This window comes from Micromys minutus (genome assembly GCF_963924665.1).
Source record: "Micromys minutus genome assembly, chromosome: 1".
Taxonomy (NCBI): Eukaryota; Metazoa; Chordata; class Mammalia; order Rodentia; family Muridae; genus Micromys; species Micromys minutus.
In genome coordinates this window covers 110293263-110313198 of record NC_137969.1, presented here as the reverse complement: position 1 = coordinate 110313198, position 19936 = coordinate 110293263, and the positions used below count along the sequence as shown (strand labels likewise).

General features: G+C 46.1%; 1 protein-coding gene across 3 annotated transcripts in view; it reads left to right on the top strand.

The window, feature by feature from the left end:
- Positions 1–19936, top strand: part of PHACTR1 (phosphatase and actin regulator 1) — a gene marked incomplete at its 5' end in the record, with an annotated part of 446140 nt that overhangs the window by 403818 nt on the left and 22386 nt on the right. For all 3 annotated transcript variants that reach the window (XM_080914800.1, XM_080914801.1, XM_080914802.1), the window contains 2 exons: positions 360–607; positions 2214–2370. In XM_080914800.1, coding sequence (XP_080770926.1) covers positions 360–607; positions 2214–2370 — 405 coding nt within the window. The remainder of the gene's footprint in view (positions 1–359; positions 608–2213; positions 2371–19936) is intronic.

Sequence of the window (19936 nt, the reverse complement as noted above, 5' to 3'; positions counted from 1 at the left end):
TCCTCACTCTCCGTCCGTGCCACTGCTCTGCGTAGCTTTTAAAAACTTAGAACTTCACTTACTAGCCTCTGAGATCAAGTTAATCCTTACCCCAGTTAGAAGGTAGGTGGGTTGCAGATGAGCCCCGCCCCACCCTGGTTCAAAGTGCGCCATCTAGTGGCTATACATTGTTGTGCACCCATGGCCACCATCCATCTAGGGTTCTTCCATTTGATTCCTGGTAACCACCTCCACCAGGTAAGTACTGCCGGAAAAGGACGAGCAGTAAGCTAAGCAATGTATCACATGGCCTGGGTGACCTTTGTCTCTGAGACTGGGACAACTAAAGTGGACTTCCTCTTCCTTTTCTTTATATGCAGCTCCGAGCAACGAGTCCCCTGTTCCACTTCTTACCACAGCTCTGGTTTGCACTCAAGTGACAGCATCACAAAAGCAGGACCCATGGGCCTTCCGGAAATAAGACAAGTGCCAACTGTTGTGATCGAATGTGACGACAATAAGGAAAATGTGCCTCATGAACCTGACTATGAAGACTCGTCCTGCCTGTATGCTCGGGAAGAGGAGGAAGAGGAGGAGGATGAAGATGATGATGCCTCCTTGTACACCAGTACGTGCAGGCAGACATGCCACCACGGTGGGGGAGGGGTGGGACTGTAGAAACAGCACAGAACAGCTGCCTGACGATCTGGTTTTAAGTGGGCCTTAGGTCACTGGACAGAAGTCACAGGCCCCTTAAGCAGTAATAAGAGAGCATAAGTCTCATCTGTACAGCATCATGGCTGTACACATTACACATCCATCTTATCACCCCCTACCCTTGGTTGCTTTCTGAAATGTAACCCTCTTTTTCAAACAACAAGGGGTCAGGGGAGGGAGATCTTGAAAGTCTGTTGCATGTGTTTAAACCTGGCTTCTACAAATGCAGCATGTTTATATTCAAGTGTAGCTCATCATTTAGAAAACCTGAATTTAAATTCTCCATTGAAGACCTTTAACTATATAAGAAACAGAAAAGGCAAATTGGTAATCTATCACTCTGACCATGAATAAGTTGGGTTTAGTGGTTCGAGGGTAGCTATAGCTGATTTGGGGCAATTGTTTAATAAGCGGGTTTGTTAGAACAGCAAGCATTTGTTGCCTGGGTGGTGTGTTCTCAGCAATGAGGTAAGACTGTGTTCCCATGGCTCTATCTTAAAACACCTTAAGGCATCATCATGGTCCAATGTTCTGGTAAACAGAAATAGTGGGGAAGAAAGAGTGGAAGTTATGTGGGGGAAAGAACCAGAGAGGCGCAGTCAGAGGCTGCAGAGACCCAGGAGTGGAGGGGGCAGCTGCTGAGCCTGTGTCAAGTAGCAGCTGAGAATTAAAGCCTCTGCGCCAGGGTGTCTCACATTAGTGCGCTAGACCTTAGAGCCAGATTATTCTGTTATGATGATGATGCTGAGCATTGCCTCCAAGGGTCTCCATCAGCTAGATGGCAGGACCAACCTCCTGGCTGCCACCTAACTAACCTCCAACAACCCAAACTGCCTCTAGACGTCTCCCAGCTGCTCACTGAAGAGCAAAATCAACTGTGGTTAGAGCCTCAGAGTCATCACAGTCCGGGATGCTCAGGAGTTCAAAAGAAAGAGCAATCCCAGAATATTGCTCATTTCATGGTCCTCGACTCCACTCTCACCCCACATGGTCCCACGCTGACTACACAGCATTACAGTATCTCCCTTTGTCTGTCTTGAGTTCCAGGAACCGGCTCTTGTCTGTCTCCTGACAGCTCCCAGCATCCACATTACCACTGAACACATGCAGATGTGGATTCCCACGAGCCTGCTGCCTGTGGGAGTACCCACTCTCCTGGCAGCAGCCTCTTTCTGTGGAGCCTTTCCTGGCTGCCAAGACCTCTTTCCTGTCTATTCCTCTCCCCTCTGTGGCACTTCACAGCTGGCCCTGTCCTCCTCTGTGATGTCGCTGCATGCTGGGTATTTCTGAAGGGAGAGATTCAGTCCCAGGCTCCCCTTATCTCCCACTATGCCCATACTGTGTGAGTTATCCAAAGCCTGGCAATGGCAGGAACACTAAGAACTTGGACTTTAGTGTTCTTGGGTATTACCCCTTTGTGTGTGTGTCACCCTGCCTGTCGCTTTATAACCATGGTTGGCCTCAGCATTCAGGTAGATAGGTGTCTCTGTTAACTGACTAATTTCTCCCTCATACAGGCTCACTGGCCATGAAGGTCTGCAGGAAGGACTCCTTAGCCATCAAACTCAGCAACAGGCCCTCTAAGCGAGAGTTAGAGGAGAAGAACATCCTCCCTAGGCAGACCGATGAGGAGCGGCTGGAACTCAGACAGCAGATCGGCACCAAGCTCACCAGGTAGGAAAGCATCATCTCTGCCCTTCTGAGCCCAGGACACTCTCTGCGGCTATGGTAGAAGCATGCAGTCTCCATCTCCAACCTCCTTCTTTGTGTCTCTTAGCACTCACTGCAGAGCCAATGGGTAGCAACTTGTTCTGTCCCTAAGCTGGCTTGTGCAGTCCCTTTCCCTCACTAAGCCAAGTCTTGGAAATGTCACTTGGTTCAAGGGTTAGGATTAAACACCTTTATGTAAAGGAGTCGTGGTTTGGTTAACTATAGAGACAGTCAAGCACACTTTCCGTTATGTACTCAAGACTTTGGTAGTGATGCCTCATTGCTACTCTGGGATGCTTCTGCAATGGTGCTATGGTTATTAAAGACATAGGTATAGCTTTGTGTTGTAGTAATGTTTTAAATCCTGTGTGTGTTTGTCATCTAAGTGTAAGGCTACATAATGTCAGTTAACATTGTTGAACACCTGCTATAAGGCTGTGCTCCTAAGCATTTCACATTATATATATTAAATCATTTCTTCTTTGAATTTCCTGTAAGGTAGGCATGCTAATGCTCAATTTACAGTTGAAGACATTATAAAAACCTTAATTAGTCTTAGTTACTTTTCTATTTTTGCATATTACTGTAGATAGATTCTTTCTCATAATTAAATTGATTTCTTCTGGATGTTGGGATAATGATACCAGGCTGTGTGAAGTAACCAGCACTGATATGATTTAGCATTGTCTAACATGATCTTCAAATGAGGGGAAAAAATATCAGAACACCCATACATACATTTCCTTGTGCACTTGAGTGTGTGTGTGTGTGTGTGTGTGTGTGTGTGTGTGTCATCTATCTTGTTGAAATACAGTATGGTTATCTATATTGGCCAGTGATAGTTACAACTCTCTAAAAAGCCCAAGCCATTTCAGACACCATGACTACTAAACAGTCATCTTTCTGCTAAGCTTAACCTCCATGAACTCTCATCCGTTGACCTTGGCCTCTTCCTTCTCCAGCTGCTCGAAGCACCCACAATCATGCACGTTTAGAGAGGAGGCAGTATCTATTCTCTGTCTTTTTGGGCATGACAATGCCCTAGGTATCCTTAGACCTAGTCCCTCAGGCAACATACAACCAGAACTGAAGGTGGGGCAGTACATGGTTCTGAACTGACTCCTGACCCAGAATATTCTAGGATAAACGTAGTTCAAATGAGGCTATCCTGGGGTGGGGGGAGGTCAGGCCTCAGGAAAAGGAAAGGCTTGGGCCTGATCCTTCCCAGAGTTCAGCTACACCGTGCATGTAAGTATCTTTTATTACAGATGTTTTTCTCGCCTCCCATTTCCCAGCCTTTCCTACAGAACAAACAGAGCCTGTAGCATATGGAGGACCAGTGAGGGAGTTCTCTGTGAATAGAGTAAAACACATGCTGCCTAATGTAACGTGGTGGGAGACGACAGAAAGAGTAAGAAATAAGGAGAGAGAGAGAGGTGAGAGACGTAGAAAGCAGTCCTGCCCAGCCTGGCATTGAGTAATAAGCAGAAAAGAACATTTTTGTTCTCTAGCTCAGATGGAGAGGCCACATCTGCACTGCACAGCCATCCGCATGGCCACGGATTCACACTCAGTTCTAACGACTGTTCTCTTTAGAATGAGAACCCAGCTCCTGTCCGCCAGCCAGTCACTGATCCTGAAACCGAGGGCAGAAAGTCTGGACCAGAGAGTGTCCAGGGTGCTCCAGATCAAGAAGCCTAACTTTGTCATCACCCCCACACCGCCTACAAAACCTTCCAGGCTAAAATTTCGGTCTCTGTGTACATGCACAATTCGTACGTTGTTATTACACAGTGTGTAGTAGGAAGCGTGTAGCAGTCGGTCTGAGAGCCTGTCAGGCTGTGGCAGTCTGTGAGACAGCAGAAATAGAGTAGAAATCATAAGCTCCTTGAAACCCTCCAGCCGAGTCTGCAGTCCTCAGGGAGCGAGCAAGAGAGGTGTGCTTCAGCCTGATGCTTTTAATCACATAAGGGGGAAAGAGGGGGTGCAACGATCCAAGAGTAACCACAGTGGGGGACCCATGAGCCTACTGAAATGAGGTCAATTTCTGCAGAACCTTCCAGCATAAAAATGGGGCTCCTACCTAAAAAACATAATTTGTTGTTCTTCAGTTAGGGTTTGCATGTAAAGTTTCCCCTATGGACTCGAGTGTTTGGACGCTTGGCATCCAGACAGTGCTGCTGTTTAGGAGGGTTGTGGAAACCTTAGAGTAGGCGGGGCCTACCTGGGTTGCAGGTTTGAGGGTCATGGCTACGGCTCTCTGCTTCCTGCTCCGCTGAGATGCCACTCTGCCATGACCCCAGCCATGCTTCTCTGCCTGTAACTAGGAGCCAAGGAAACCCTCCCACCCCTTAGCTAAGGTATCTGGCGTCACGGGGCTGAGAAAAGTCACCAGTGGACTTGCTTTGGCATCACCTTGCAGATGCTTGGGCATAGACATTCCAGACTCCCAGTCAGGAGACCATCAGGGTTCTTTTCTGTAACAGATGGCTGTGTCAGTCAGCCGTGGCTGGAGAGGTATGGAGTGCCCTAATTATAGATGGAAACATGGAGGTTATGCATTGTTGCTACTCCTTATGTATACAGACCAGGATTTCAGAACAGTACACCAATAGCACAGGAGTGAACACGTCTGCCCCCCTGTGGTGGAGGGAGGAGTGGGACAGAGACTGCAGAACTTCTATTTTAGATTTTAATTTCCTTATTTATACTCCACTAAAATGTGCTGGCACACCCATAAAGTAGCTCCTATTTATTTATTAGTTGCCAGTGAATACCATGCAGCTGTGTATGGTGGCAAACACTTGAAATTCCTGCTCTCTGAAAACAGAGGCAAAGAGGCAGGAAGATCAGAAGTTCCAAATCATCATTGACTACACAGCAAGTTCAAATCCAGCCTGTGCTACACTTGACCCTGTATATATATGATATATATATATATGACATATATATATGATAATAGATAGACAGACAGATAATAGATAGATAGATAGATAGATAGATAGATAGATAGATAGATAGATAGATATAGATTGATTGATAAATGGTATATGTTAGGGAAACACTGAAATTCTTATTGAAGAGAATGCTTAGAGTCGCTTGGCTAAGGTTCCTTTATCCAAGCCATGTAAACGATGCTTTTCACCCCAGTAACCCCTAACCAAGGAAAATATAGAGACCTTGGGAAATTTCCTCACTTCAACCAAGACCCCACTGTGCAAGTCTATGCTGCATTCCCTTTGGGTATCCTCTAGGGAGCTTTGAACTTAGTCCCTAAGGATTCACCTTGACTACAGAATCTTAGAGGTCTAGCTCTCTTCAGGAACCAAGCTTTCCCTTCATCCTCTCCTCCAGTTGAATTTAACACTTAGGAAGAGGGACTGGGGACTGACTGGTGAGTCCCAAAGTTCATAAGCAAGGTGCACTGTCAGAGTGGCCTCCAAAAAAGGGATAGCACACTTCTTCCCTTCTATTTCTAGTGTGGGATGCTGGTTGGTTTGCAAAGTGACTGTTCAGGACCACTATGAGTGGGGTCATCACGGACAAAGCAGCCAAAACGCCCAAGCATATCCTGACTGTAGCCACAAAGACCCAGTGCCCCCTGGGGACTGCCAGCAAGTCAACCTTGCCAACAGAGGATCCACAGATGTAGCCTCTCCCATGGGCCTCTGTGCCATTTGGATCAGGTGGGGAGAAAAACTTGGAAAGAGATAAAAAGCAAAACATGCCTCACATCAGCCACAGAACCCTCTACTCCACATTCAGCTTGGCAGTAGAGAAAGGTTAAAGCAGGCTGTCTCTCTCTTCTTTGTTAAAATACCACCCCCAGGCTGGGGGAATAGCTCCACTCATGAAGGTGATTGTCACCAAATTTGACAGCTTAAGTTTAATCCCAAAGACCCACATTGTGGAAGGAGAGAGCTGTCTCCCACAAATTGTCCTCTGATCTCCTTGTCCATAGGATGGCATACACTCCAACCCCTCCCCCACCCCACTCACATACACATATGATAAATGTAATTTTAACAACTAAAAATACCACCTCCCATTCAGCAATCAACTGTCAGCTTCTTTGCTGTCATGGTTGACCAGAACTTTGTCGGCTACCACTGGAACCACAGAAGACAGAGGTTGCACTTGCAGCTGGATACAGCTGTGTTAGACATTATGGGAAGGGGAGGCATTTGAGTATAAAATGGGACTTTCTTCTTATGGGGTTCATGCCCTACACCAGACATGGCCCATATTTTTTAAGATCTTCACCTATTTCTTTCTTCCTTGTGCTCAAACGAAATTGCCGGCTTGATTTAAGCCCTCTGGAGCATTTGTTTGCTGAGGATGCTGTGAGGAAGTTTTATGAGTTGAGTAGTTTTTACAATAGAAACATACTGCCCCCAGCTCTGGAGACTGGCAGTCTGAGAGCAAGCTGTCATCTGCCTGACTTCTGCAGGCTGACAGCAGGGTAAGGCAGACTCATGGATCTTAAGGCTACGTCACCCATCCCTCCAGCCTCAGCCCCAGCACTACATCCGTTGGGTTGCTGAGATTTGAGGGCCATTCCTTGACTTTGTTTTTACATCTCTAGCCTGCCTTCAGGTCCCCATGACATTCCCCCTACATGGGCTCTAATTGGTAAGGGGCAGCAGCTGTGTTGGACTAGAACCCGTCTTAATAGTCTCATTTGGAATTGGTTGCCTCTATGAAGATCCTGCCTTCATTCTCAAAGGTTCTGAGGGTTAAGGCTTTATCACATAAGTTGGTAGGATACAGAATTCATCTCCGAGGTACTTAGGGAAGCATCAAATGGCTCTAGAGGAAGGCCTGTGACCCCGAGTACATGAGAGGACAGAGCAAGAGTGTGTAAAAGTGAATCTGGCTGTTACAAGATTGTTACCAGGGAGACTTGGCAGTTAGGAAGGGATGAAAAAGCCCCTTACATTAAGGAGCCATCACCACTGAGATGAAGCTTCCTGTTGTTTGGAAGAAGTGAAAGACCATTTTGTTGTCTCTTCTGAGAGGGGGAAAAAAAGAACTATTGAAAGAAAAATTTCAGGTTTCATCAGCTTTCCATTGCTATTAAAAAAAAATACCTGAGATAATCAAATAACAAGCAAGCAAAAAAAGGATTTGCCTTGACTCACATGTTTAGAGTTTTCAAACTGATCAATTGGTGCAGGAGCTCTGTGGAGAGGCAGCACATCATGATAGGAAATACATGGAAAAACAGCCCTTCTCTGGTCATGGAAGCCATGAAGCAGAGAAAGGAACCATCCCATAATTCTCTTTAAAGGCCACCCTCAGTGACCTAAGGACTGACCTCCTTCTAAGATCCACCTCTCAGAGGTACCTTATACCTATCAGTCAGTATTTCCAAAATACCACCGGCTAGGTACCAAGTGTTTAGCATATGGCTAGTGGTGGACATTTATTTAAACCAGGGTTATTTATAAACCAACTGATAAAATTGAAAACTGAACATTGCCCAAGGCCCCCATCTCGGCCCTGAACCACTTGCCGCCATCTATCCTATTTGCTGAGCATCCTTGAGGCCTCTGAATGCACTACCACTTTGCTGAGGTAACTTCATAGAAACAGCCTGTGCATTGGGAAAGCAAGCATAGGCATGTTTATGTGTGCATCTGTAGCAACTTAAGAGTTAATGTGTGGAGGGTGCAGGCTGTCCCAGATGTACTTTCTTGTTAGATGGGACCAAGAGGATGTCAGTCCACATTTCTGCAAACAATATTGCTTCCAACTTGCTGTGCTTTGGGGATTTAGTCAGGTGGTTCTCCAAACAGTGACGGGTGCAACTAGAGGAGTGTGGATCACATAAAGACGTTGTCTGACAGAGCTATGCTGTTCTCTGGTCCTTACAACTCATCAGCCTGGGAATTAGGGGCTGGAGTTAGAGCTTCTCCCGGTGGTGACAGCTTAAAGTGCTACTGAAGCCATGGAAACCAGCACCAGGCACCAAGGGCTGGGCCAGATGTAGCTCCCTGTTTTAAAACATTCATTTCTTTCTGCTACCAATATCACTAGGCTCAATGTCATAACCTGAGGAGCTATCCTCTGTGTTTGCAAAGAGCCTGGAGAACCAGTTATAGGAGGTGGAATGGTGGTCTAATCTTCCCCATGAAACGTCACTATTTCTCCCCTATTTAAAATAGACTAATACCTTATCCAAAAGGCGTTTAGATCTCTATGTTATTCTCCAAACAGCCTGCCAAACCATTACAATAAGCAGTGTGTGAAATAATATGTCCTGAGCATTGTTTGCCTTTAAGTCATAATGCAGCACTCAAGGGAGAAAAAAAAATGAAACCCATTTTTTATGCTCATAGCCCAGGCAATAAAATACAGCAATCTCAACTTCTAATGCAGCATTCATGGTGTTTATTCTTTGGTAAGATTGATGCTGCAAATCTGACACTCCGGCACTTACCTGCAAAGTGGCAAACACCATGTCCCCTGGGAGCTAAGGGTAAAGGCTAGGTGTGAGCAGGTATCACCCCAGGCTAGATAATTTCTTCTTCGGCAGAAACACTTTCCAAAAATACAGGTACCAATCAGCGGTTGTATGAATTCTATACGACCTGAACTTACTTAGCATCCCTGAATACACATCGCTGAGAGTCCCACGTGGGAGGAAGAAGGGGGGACAATAGATTCCTAATTCCTTGCACACCCAGATCATGCATCTCTGCACCCTCTTTATCGTTGTCATCATTATCACCGTTGCCATGGTTACTTGGGCTGTGGAGGTGGCATGGAAGAGGACATGCTTTGAGGAGCAAGAGAGGAATGGGAAGGGATCTGTGGTGTGCCTGTCTTCATATTCACACAGCCTAGGTGGGACTGGCTTGCTCTGGGTAGATATTGCCCATGGATTCTGAGACCTCTTAGGACACTGAGAGGCCAGTGCCCAAGCTGACTCTTCCTTAGGGGAGCAAGTCAGGATGAGCCTGGCTTGAGTGCAGTGTTTTGCTCTGCTGCATTTGCATTAACAACACAGGGATCTAAGCCTGGAGACACGGCTCAGGGGTTAAAAGCATGAGCTACTCTTGTAGAGGACCAGGACTCAGTTTCCAGCACTCATAGGACAAATCCAAACACCAATTCTTGGGTCTGTGGTGCCCTCTTCTGGCCTCCATGAGCATTGCATGTAGATGTGCAGAGAAACCAAACACATGAAACAAAAATACACAAGTCTTTTTAAAAAACACAGTGATCCTTTGAAGACAGAAGATAAATTTTTATGAACACACTGCACAAAGTAAATAATCATTTTTGTAAGCTCCTCAAAAAATCCTGAATCCTCTGAAGGATGCTAACCTCTCCTTAGGATGCAGCCAGGTGCCTGCTGGTTTCTTCTTGTTATTGTCCAATGAAAGGGAGTTCCTAAAGAAAGGTGTGAGTGAGGGTCTTTGTGAGGTAGGGGGAGCACATATTTGCACATTTTAGGGTTTTTTCCATCACTGTGATAAAACTAAATTGGGGAGGAAAGGGTTATTTCATCTTACACTTCTAGGTGTAACCGTGCATTGTCTAAGGAAGCCAGGATAAAAACTCAAGGCAGGAAGCTGGAGACAGGAACTGAAGCAGAAACCATGAAGGAAAACTGGCTACTGGTTTGTTCCTAGTGGCTCACTCAGCCTGCTTTCTTATCTAACCCAGGACCACCTGCCCAGGAGTGGCACCTCCCACAGTAGACTGGTTCTTCCCACATTAACCATTTATCAAGAAAATGCTCCCACAGTTATGTCCAGAGGCCAACCTAATGGGGACAATTCCTTAAGCAAGGTTCCTACTTCCCTAGTAACTCTAGCATGTCAGGATGACAAAAACCAGCCAGCCTATAGAAAGTCTAGCCTGGAGAGCTGGTGACTCCTATCCCAGGACTCATGGTGGCTGAACATCTCAAAGCAATACAGGTCTGCTGGCCTTCTCTTTCTTCTCAGCACAGCTTCTTACTGAGAAGCATGTAGTAAAAACTGAACTGGTGGGTGTCTTGACTGCCTGTGTGTACATGTGCATATGTGCACACATGCGTCTGTGTGTGTCTGTGTCTCGAGGGAGGGGGAGGGGCATCTGTCTACAAGCCACACCCAGAATGTGGGGAACAAAGCCACTTCTCTGTCAAGCATTTGAGCTCCGCATCTGTGCCCCACAGCTGCCACCGAAGCCTGTGCATTTTTCAGTGATGTAGTCAGTGTGAGGGTCAGAAGAGCTGTCTCAGGCCAGTGAGAACAGACTGATCTGTGTTTTAAAACTGCAAGGTTTCTTTTTTTCTTCAGAAGAACGAGGCTGTTCCTGGAGATTGTGGGTCTTCTGTTTTGCAAATTCATAGCGTGTTTTTTTTTAATATCTGATTATATCAGTCATTTCAAATTTGGGGTGCACAGGTTGAGGGGGACACAAGGACATTTGACCACAGACTAAATGGACTGATAGACCTCCTCTGAACTGCTTTTCTGGTCACACTGTCGAGGTTTCTCTAGAGTTGGGTTAAGAGGACTCTGCCTGACTGGTCCATCACAGCCCCCGGTTAGCCCTTCAGTGATCTTTCTTATTTACTCTTCACCTTAGCACATGGCAGAAAGCAAGCCTCTGACTCTTCAACTACTCGGCAAAATAAAAGTGGGGTCACCCTGACCATGTACAGAGACACCTCTTGGGGCTCTGGTTCCAAAACTGGATGGCCTGAACCCTTTTGCTGTTGTTACAATACATCACAGTCAGGATCTGCTATAATTGTCCCATCACAGCTCCGCAAGGTGACACCAGAACTCTCACTTTGTGTGGGAGGAAACTGAGCGAATGGGTCTTGGACACCATTCGTGGTGAAGAAAGGTGCCTCCGAGATCCAGAATCTCCCCCATTTTCTCGCATATCTGTTTGGAGAAATCTACTGTTGCCTTTTGTTTTATGATGATCAGAATTTCCCTCCCAGGCACCTGTAGCTTAGAATGTCCCCTGTGGGGTGCTGGAGCTTAGGAAAGAGGAACGAGGCACAGAGAAAGAAGAAACGGGATTGTGTATCCTCCAGTGCTTCCCTGAGCTTTGCAGTGTTTCTTGTGTTGTCCCTAATAAACAGGAAGTCCCAAAGCCCTGACAGTGGGGCTCGGTCAAGTTACATGGGCCCTGCAATACAGGAAAATGTCCAGTGCTATGTTCCTTGGGCCAGTGACATCAGCCTTCCCTGAGAACTTGATAGAAATGGACAGTCTCAGGCTTACCCCAAAACTAGAACCAGAAACTCTACGGAGGGCCCAAAACGTGCATTTTAACCACTGTTAGGATGTTAGATGATTCTAATACGCCCTGAAGCAGGAGTGAAGCAATGACCAATGGGAAGGTCAGGCAAAGGCTTGGGAGTTGGATCTGGCCTCGAACAGTCTTTGTTCTCTTAACTAACTGTACTCTTATCAAAACTGGCTTTCTCGGCTGGTCTAGAACTCAAGACTCTGGGGCCTCTACCTCCCAAGTGCTGAGCCCACTGATGTGTGCCACAAGACTCTGCCCAAATCAGCCCATTCTGAAAAGTTTGCCTCTGCTGGGTTGTGCCCATGCACTGAAGGTGGCTACTGGTAAATTTCTTTATAATGGCTTCTTCGCTATCTGATAGGATGACAGCATTTTAAAACTAATGCTGCTGTGTCTAAAACCCTCATTTTACAGATAAAACTGAAGCTCATATAGACCATGCTCCCAACCGAGTTCACACAGTAGTAATAATAATCTACGAACGAGGGTTGAAAACCGAGTCCCTAGACTCCATCAAACTCTGTAAATTAATATCTCTCACAGGGGCTCGGAGGTGCTAGACATGTAGCCCTGTGGTAGAATATGTACATAACATGAACACAATGGGTTCAACCTCTGGCATGCATGCCCACATGCACACAAACAGGGTGGGGGGAAGCACTTGCTTCTCACTGAAGAACAGACATTCGTTTTCCAGTACACACAACAAATCACATTTCTTAGTTGTTTTATTTTTTTTCAATGTAAAAAGAATCAAGAAAGTTGATTTCTGGGAACAAACCAAATGGCTTAAAATATAAGTTTTGGATTAAATCTTTAAGGATTATGTGAAAGTCAAGTGTTGTGGTGAATACCTCTATTCCCAACTCTTGGGAGGTAGAGGCGAGAGGATCAGAAGTTCAAGGACAGCCTTTGCTACGGAGTAAGTGTGAGGGCAGCCTGGGTTACATGAGTCCATGTTTCAAAAAGGAAAGAAGGAAGGAAGAAGGGAGGAAAGGAGGGAAGAGGAAGGGGGAAGAGAAAATATTTCCAGTAATCAAAAGGCATTTTTAAAAAGAATTCTTTCAACTCCTCATAGTGTACCTGTTTATGGGCATATTTGTTCTCTTGGCTCCCACTTAGCTGAAACATTTAATTGAATGCATACGTGAACAACGTCTACTTGTGTAGATTGCTGGAGGGTCATCCCAGCTGAGTAAAACATTAACAGCTGTAAAGGCAGGCTGGAGAGATGGCTCAGAGATTAAGAGCACTGGTAGTTCTTCCAGAGGCCCTAAGTTCAATTCCCAAAAACTTCAAGTGGCTCACCACCACCTGTGATGAGATCTGATTCCCTCTTCTGGTCTGCAGACATGCCGGCAGATTGCTGTAGAACTTGCAGAGAACCAAGTTCAAATCTCAGCAGCTACATTAAGCATCTCATAACCACCTGTAGGTACCTTTAGCCTCTGTGGATACCAGTGGTCATCTGCACATACCCCCACAGAGACAGATAAATTTTTCAAAGTGTTTGTGAAGGCTCAAGCCACATGGTCAGTTTAGTGATGGAGTGGTTACATGGCATGCCCAGAGCCTTGGGTTCAATCCCCAACACCTCAGGAATAAAAACGTACAGTGATGTTTTTAAAGACTAAGAAGGTTGCTAAAGGATTCTTTGGCTGGTACCTCTATTTGACGTCACCCATTCTGGTGATTCTGACACCTATTGGATAAGTAACAACTAATCATTTTATGAATTAAGAATTCTTGACTGGTCAGACTAGGTGGTGCACTCCTTCAGGCTGATCTCTGTGAGTTTGAAACCAGCCTGGTCTACTGAGAAAGTTCCAGGACTGCCAAAGCTACACAGTAACATTTTGTATCAAAACCTCGAAACAAATAAACAGACTTCTTTGCTGTAGGCTTGGGGGAGTGCATTTCCTATCCCCAAGGTCACTTCTAGGGTATGTAGTGCCCTTTCCTTGGCCCTTTACCAAATCTGGCTTGGAGTTTAATGGGATATGAATTTTCCCTGCTCAGACAATAGAGCTTGCATATAGCCCTGAAAGTTTATATGGAAGAACCAGATACAACTAAAATTTGGCACCTAAGCTGTTTCTTGTCTATCCCTGTAGATTTTTGTTCCCTGGCAAAATACCTAAATCTCACACAAAATGCTAATAGGAGCAATTTATTTTATCTGTCTTTATTATATTCATTTAACTCCTCTGAGAATGCCAAGATTTTCATAATAACCCCAAAAGTATATACACCAAACTAAATAGCAATGTTTAGAAAATAAAATATCAACGAGAGTAATAGAAAGGCATCCAGCGATTAAAATGATGGGAAATTGCTTTCTCTGCGGTTCTAAAAAGCGAATCCTTTGAAAGCTAAGTGATCACACTTCTATTTTAGGAAATATGATCACGAAATTTTGATGATCTGTGCCCACTGAATTCTTGAAACAATAGTTTTTCAAATGCAAAGGTTCATTAGCTCCTTTGAAGGGAACTGGGCAGGCAGGTACATTGTGGGCCTTGATAGGTCATCGACATAGTGGAAAGAAACCTGCCTTCCATAAGTTCTATCCTCCTTTTTGTCTGTTAGAGAATCTTCCTTGTTTGGCCTCTCTTCATATTTTAAGCCATCGGGTTCTCTCTTAGAAGATGCCAAAATGATCCATTGTGTCTTTCAGTGTGTCACAGTGACATCAGGGGCACCACCCTCCCCAGATTTGACTGACCCCAGGGATTTGCCAGGTGCACATTCTTCACTGAGAAGCCTGGTGAGCTCCCTGATGCGGGGCTTAGATTAGACACCGCCCTCTGTTCATGGAAACAGAGTGGCGATTTGGTTCTAAAGCCACCCTATCATAGCAGCCGGTCCTGGCAGCAGCTCCCAGTTGCACCTGCCCCTGCTCTCGCTCCGCTTGCTTGCTCAGTTCATAGTCCGTAATGCTGTCAGAAGCCATTGCCTGTGAGACCTGATTCTCATCACACCATCACGCCGGTGGCAGGTGGTTCAGGGACACTGCGCTGGGCTGTGCTTGTGTGCATAACTTCACCTGAGCAAAAATACAATAAGCCTATTTGTTGAAGTCAAAACAAACCAACAATATATAAGAATAAATTTTACAAAGCTGAACTAGAGAGTCCGCTTAGTGGTTAGGGCACTTCCAGAGGACCTGAGTTCGATATCCAGCACCCACATCAAGGAGCTCGCATCTACCTGGACCTCAGCTCCTGAGGAACAACATTCTTTTCTGGTCTCCTTAGACACTAGCGTGTGTGTGTGTGTGTGTGTGTGTGTGTGTGTGTGTGTGTGTGTGTGTACATATTCTCTCTCTCTCTCTCTCTCTCTCACACACACACACACACACACACACACACTCACACACTCACACAGGTGGCTAATCTTCTAACCAGCCAGTGTGCAAGAAGACTGGACATCACACTATGGAAGATGATGCTCAGCACAAAGTGTGAGTGTAATCAAACAAATAGTGTACAGAACAAGAAAAGCCAGTGTGTGAGAGGCATGGCATCTTCTAAATGTTCACTTTTCGGGTGGTGACGGAGGAGAATGCAACCCAAGCTTTCCATCCTTCGTTGTCACCTATGGCTGCAGAATTGGGAAAGGCTTTCACAACTACTGCTGGCTCTGGTCACCTGCTGGCCAGGCTCAGCCTTCTGAATCCAATGTGAAGGACCCAGCACAGGGCACCTTTTATGAAGCTTAGAAACTACCCACTACTCAGCAATCGCTGGCCTCACTTTGTATTGGGGAACAAAAATAATAAGCACCAAGTAGGCTGTTGTGGTTTTTGTGGTTCCTGTCCATAGCCGAGGCTTCAGGGACACGAGTTACGGGCTTTTGTGTCACCCTTTGACCTGGGGAGTTCACGGGTTACAACCACAAATCCATTCCTCCACACTGCCTTTGTCAATAAATCTTGACTATCCGTGTCTGCCTTCACACTATAGTGGCAGATGGAAAAGGTACACCAGAGACCACGTGGTCTACGAAGCTTGAATCATCTGGTCCTCAGAAGAAGAGGGAGATGGTGCCATCAAAGATGTAAACTAAAGACACTGAGAGTGTCTGGCCTTGATCTCACAGTGTTCTGTAGGCATAAGTCTTTTGCAACCTACTTTTAGTAAGGGTTCAACGTCTCCTCTAGCCCACCACCCAGCAGAAGTGGAAGAGAGACGTTATTAGGATATGCAGGAAGTGGACTGTACAGCAGTAGTTCTTTGGGAGCGAGTTCAATCTTCTTTCTCAGCAGTTCAATCCCATAGAAGCAGCTGCTGACCAGTCCTCTCCACAGGCAGACACCACACACAAACCAGCAGCGACAGTTCAGTTCTTTCAGCAGGCAGACACCAAGCATGAATCAGCAGCTATAGTTCAAGCTTGAAGAAACCACCAGGCTTGCCAACCAACCTGAGGATCGGCTTCAGCAGCCACAAGCTGTGGCAGGAATCTCACAAGAAGTTCTTGGGTGAGCTCCTTTCAATGGTGACATTAACACAGGTTCAGCTCAACAGCACTATGTAAGGTGAACCAATACATGTGAGTTGTAGTGGCTATTTCTGGTTGTCAACTTGACTATATCTGGAATGAACCACAATCCAGAATTGGGAGACTCACCTTTGATCTTGACCTTGAGGCATAGAGGCTAAGAATCTTAGGAAACTAAGGCAAGGAGATCACTGAGCTCAAAGTCATCTGGGACAAGCAAGTCCAAGATCCAGGTGTGGTGGTATACACCCTTAATCTGGGACACATCTTCAGTTGGAGACCTACATAAGGACACTGGAACAAGGAAGGCTCTCTCTCCACCTGCCTTCCTTGTGGGACTCTTCCTGCTTGCCGTGTGGGACTGAGCATCTGCTAGATCCTTGGACTTCACAGCTGCTGCCAGCCATTGTTAAGGAATTGGACTACAGACTGTAAGTCACCAACAAATACCTTGCTATTTAGAGATGATTCATAAGTTCTGTGACTCGAGAGAACCCTGGCGAACACAGGAGTCATTAGCAAAGACTAGCCAGGCAGAGCAAACCAGGGCTCAGTGGTGTCTCCCAATCTGTTTGTCATATTTATATTTCTTCATCAAGCATCCTTTCACCTGTGTCTGCTGCAGAAACACATTTTTTCCCGTGTCTGCTTTAGCGAGACATCCTTTCACCCGTGTGTCCCGGCAAACCATAATGTTAACACAAATAACTTTCCAAAGACACTAGAAGTTTCCCCCTCAATGCTCATATTGGTTCCATTTAAGAAATGAATCCACTTAAAAGACTAGCAATGAAGGATAAAATTGTGTTTATCACCACATTCATGTGACTTCTCTTTGTGCCCTTTTCTCTAGCCATCGGAACTATCTCGTTATCTTAACTTACCAGTCCAAATCTGTCTTCGAAACACCGTGTAGCAGAGACATTATGGAAAGGAGGAACTGAGTCTGGGTTTTGGTTTGGTTTTGGTTTGCTTTGTTTTTTATTGCCTGTGTGATTAGAAAAGTTAGTTCAGGGACAATCAGGCTCCAGCCAGCTTGGAAGTATGGTGTGAAGATGGATGGAGAGGGTGGATCCAGTGTAGCAGAGGAACCTGGTCCTTACGAGAATAGGACCAGCCTTGCAAAGAGAATGGAGTTTGTGAGGCAATGTGGCAGATGAGTAAAAACTCCAACACTAAATCACAACTCCCTACGTACAAGATGGATCTGACCTCTACACTCTAACCTGTGGACAGGTGATGCATAAACCGGATGCCCCACAGATGTGACGGGAGATGCAAGCAACAGCTGTGGCCAATTCATTTCAAAGCCCAGACAGCCATGAGGATGCACGTAAAGCCGATGAGACATAGAAATGTCTGGCACTTCCGGCATGACGGAAAGTGGTTGTTTTAACCATTGCAGGTTGTTCGGGAGCGTGTGCAAGCACACACACACACACACCCTGTCTGAGCCATATACATTAGACCCTGAGGATAGTCTCCTTGGGTTCTGTAGCTCACAAGCTCTGACCCAGTACACAAGTCTCTCCTGTGGATGGTGGCCAGCTAGGGAGGGTGGAACGGTCATCCTGTCTGCTGTGTGGAGGAGTCTGATTGCCACCTTGCCTTGGCCTCTCTGTGACCTCTCTTAAGGACATGGCAGGTCAGTGGGGTTGAGAGGCTCCCATCACCACTTTCCTGAGAAGGGGAGATGGCTACCCTGATTGAGGGCAGGGTGACAGCATCTTTGGGATCTAGGTGTGTATTTGTCACACCACAAATATTGGCACTGCTGTCGCATCCTGTGAAAAATGTGACGGTCACAGGCACAGGGCTGTTAATGGAATCTGATCAAGTTTTCCCTTGCTTCTCACTGGAGTGCTTCAGCTGCTCCTGTCCGCCATTCTGTCTGGCCTCAAGGGCTAAAGTGCTCGTGGGAGAGGGTAAGGGTGCGTGTGACATGTATTATATTTGACTTGAGCACAGCGTGGAGAAATAAAAGAGGAAGGAAGGAGGTCTGCAGCCTAACAGTCCTGTGGCAGAAACCCTCAAGGAATCTCTCAATCTGTTGGATAAACTGAGGAAGTCTGAGAGAAGTTCTTTACAGTTGCTGTTTTTATTTTTACTCATTTAAAAGTTAACACAGTAACGGGTTTCACTATAGTGTCTTCAAACATGTCACTCACATTTTTTTTATGAATGACGTCACTCTGAAAACTTCCAAAATAGACTTCATGTTGTCTTTGTTTTGCTTTGATTGGCTTTGGTTTAATAATGGGATACCACGTAGGCCAGGCTAGCCTCAAATTCATTACATAGCAAAGGAAAGCTTTGAAGCCCTAATCCTCCTGCTTCTTCCTCCGGAGAGCTGAGACTACAGGCGTGCCCCTCTATGCACAGTTTTTCTCACGTGAACAGGTCCCGTCCAGTGGTGAATACATAGGCTCAGTTCATCATTAACTCTCTCTCCCATGCTTCCTGGAACTATGAAAGCCGGTTTGGTATGCCTGGATTTTGAGACAGGGTCTCACTGGGTAGCCCAAGGAGGCCTTAAACTCCGGATTCATCTGCCTCATGCTCCAGGTGCTGGATTGCAAGCATTTGACACCATGTTCAACTAAGAAATACATTTTCAAGGGATGTAGAATGCAAGGTCAGATTGGTTAGACATTCCCGAAAGTTCCCATGCTCCCCACTCCGCCCCCCAAAAAAATGGGGGAAAGGGTTTTATGCTTTTTGTTCTCTCATATAACATATGTGTAATGTGTTTTCTGGGAGAGCACCAGGCCACAGGAAAGCAGTTAACAGTTACTAACTGTTCATCTCGGCCTTGGGGGAAGCAAGGTCATTGCTTCATCAAGAGTGACAGTCTAACACTGGGGAGCCCAGGATCAGAAGAGCAGAGAGTAATCAGCCTTTCCATGCAGCCTTCATAGAAAGCAGCAGATCTGTGGAGCCCAAACCCTGCCAACAGATGGGGTCTGCACGGGGCGTGTCTGCTTCTCGGCCTCGTAGCCAGAGAACTGAGGACACAGGGTCACATGGATGTGCAAAAGTGGCAAGGTGACCACTATAGGAGCAAAGCAATAGTATGGAGTGGAGAAGGATGCCCTGTGATTGACAGCAGCCACATGAGAGAGGGAACTCAAGGACCCCAAGCCACAGCCTGGGTTCGCTTCTTATAGGGTCTGACAAGAAGGAGAGGCTTGTTGGTAAGGGGCAGAGTTTGAGTGGATCTTCATTTTGATTGATAGCTTAGGTCGTATGTTTTCCTACTGCATGTGTATTTCCCATAGTGCGTCTGACTTTTATCATCTGCATGTTCAGCTGTGTATAAGCATAGAATGGTAAATAGACATGGTGTTGCTGTTTGACTTTGGAAGCCATTCTCTTCCCCCTTCACGTGGTGTTCTACGTCTCACATGCCAGCACCTTCATCAGAAAGAAAATTCTCCACGGTGCTTTCTTTATGGCTTAGGTGAGGACAGGCTTCCGGATCCTTCCTAGCATGCACAGCTCCAGGCAGCCTTCCTCACACCTGGGCTTGACGAATGAGAGGAACCTCTTTTGAACTGAGAAGCATGTGCACTCCGGGTACTTCTGTGTTCTGTGGGCACCAGGAAAGCAATGGCGAGCTTGTCTGTTTCCAGATGAAGACATAAGTGGGGTTGGGGGGTTGGAGAGTAGGATGTTCACGTGTAAGAGATTAAGAGGAACAGTAAGTTCTAGCCTGGGAAAGACCCACCTTCACCCCCAAAGCCAGGTGGCTAACACATCTGTC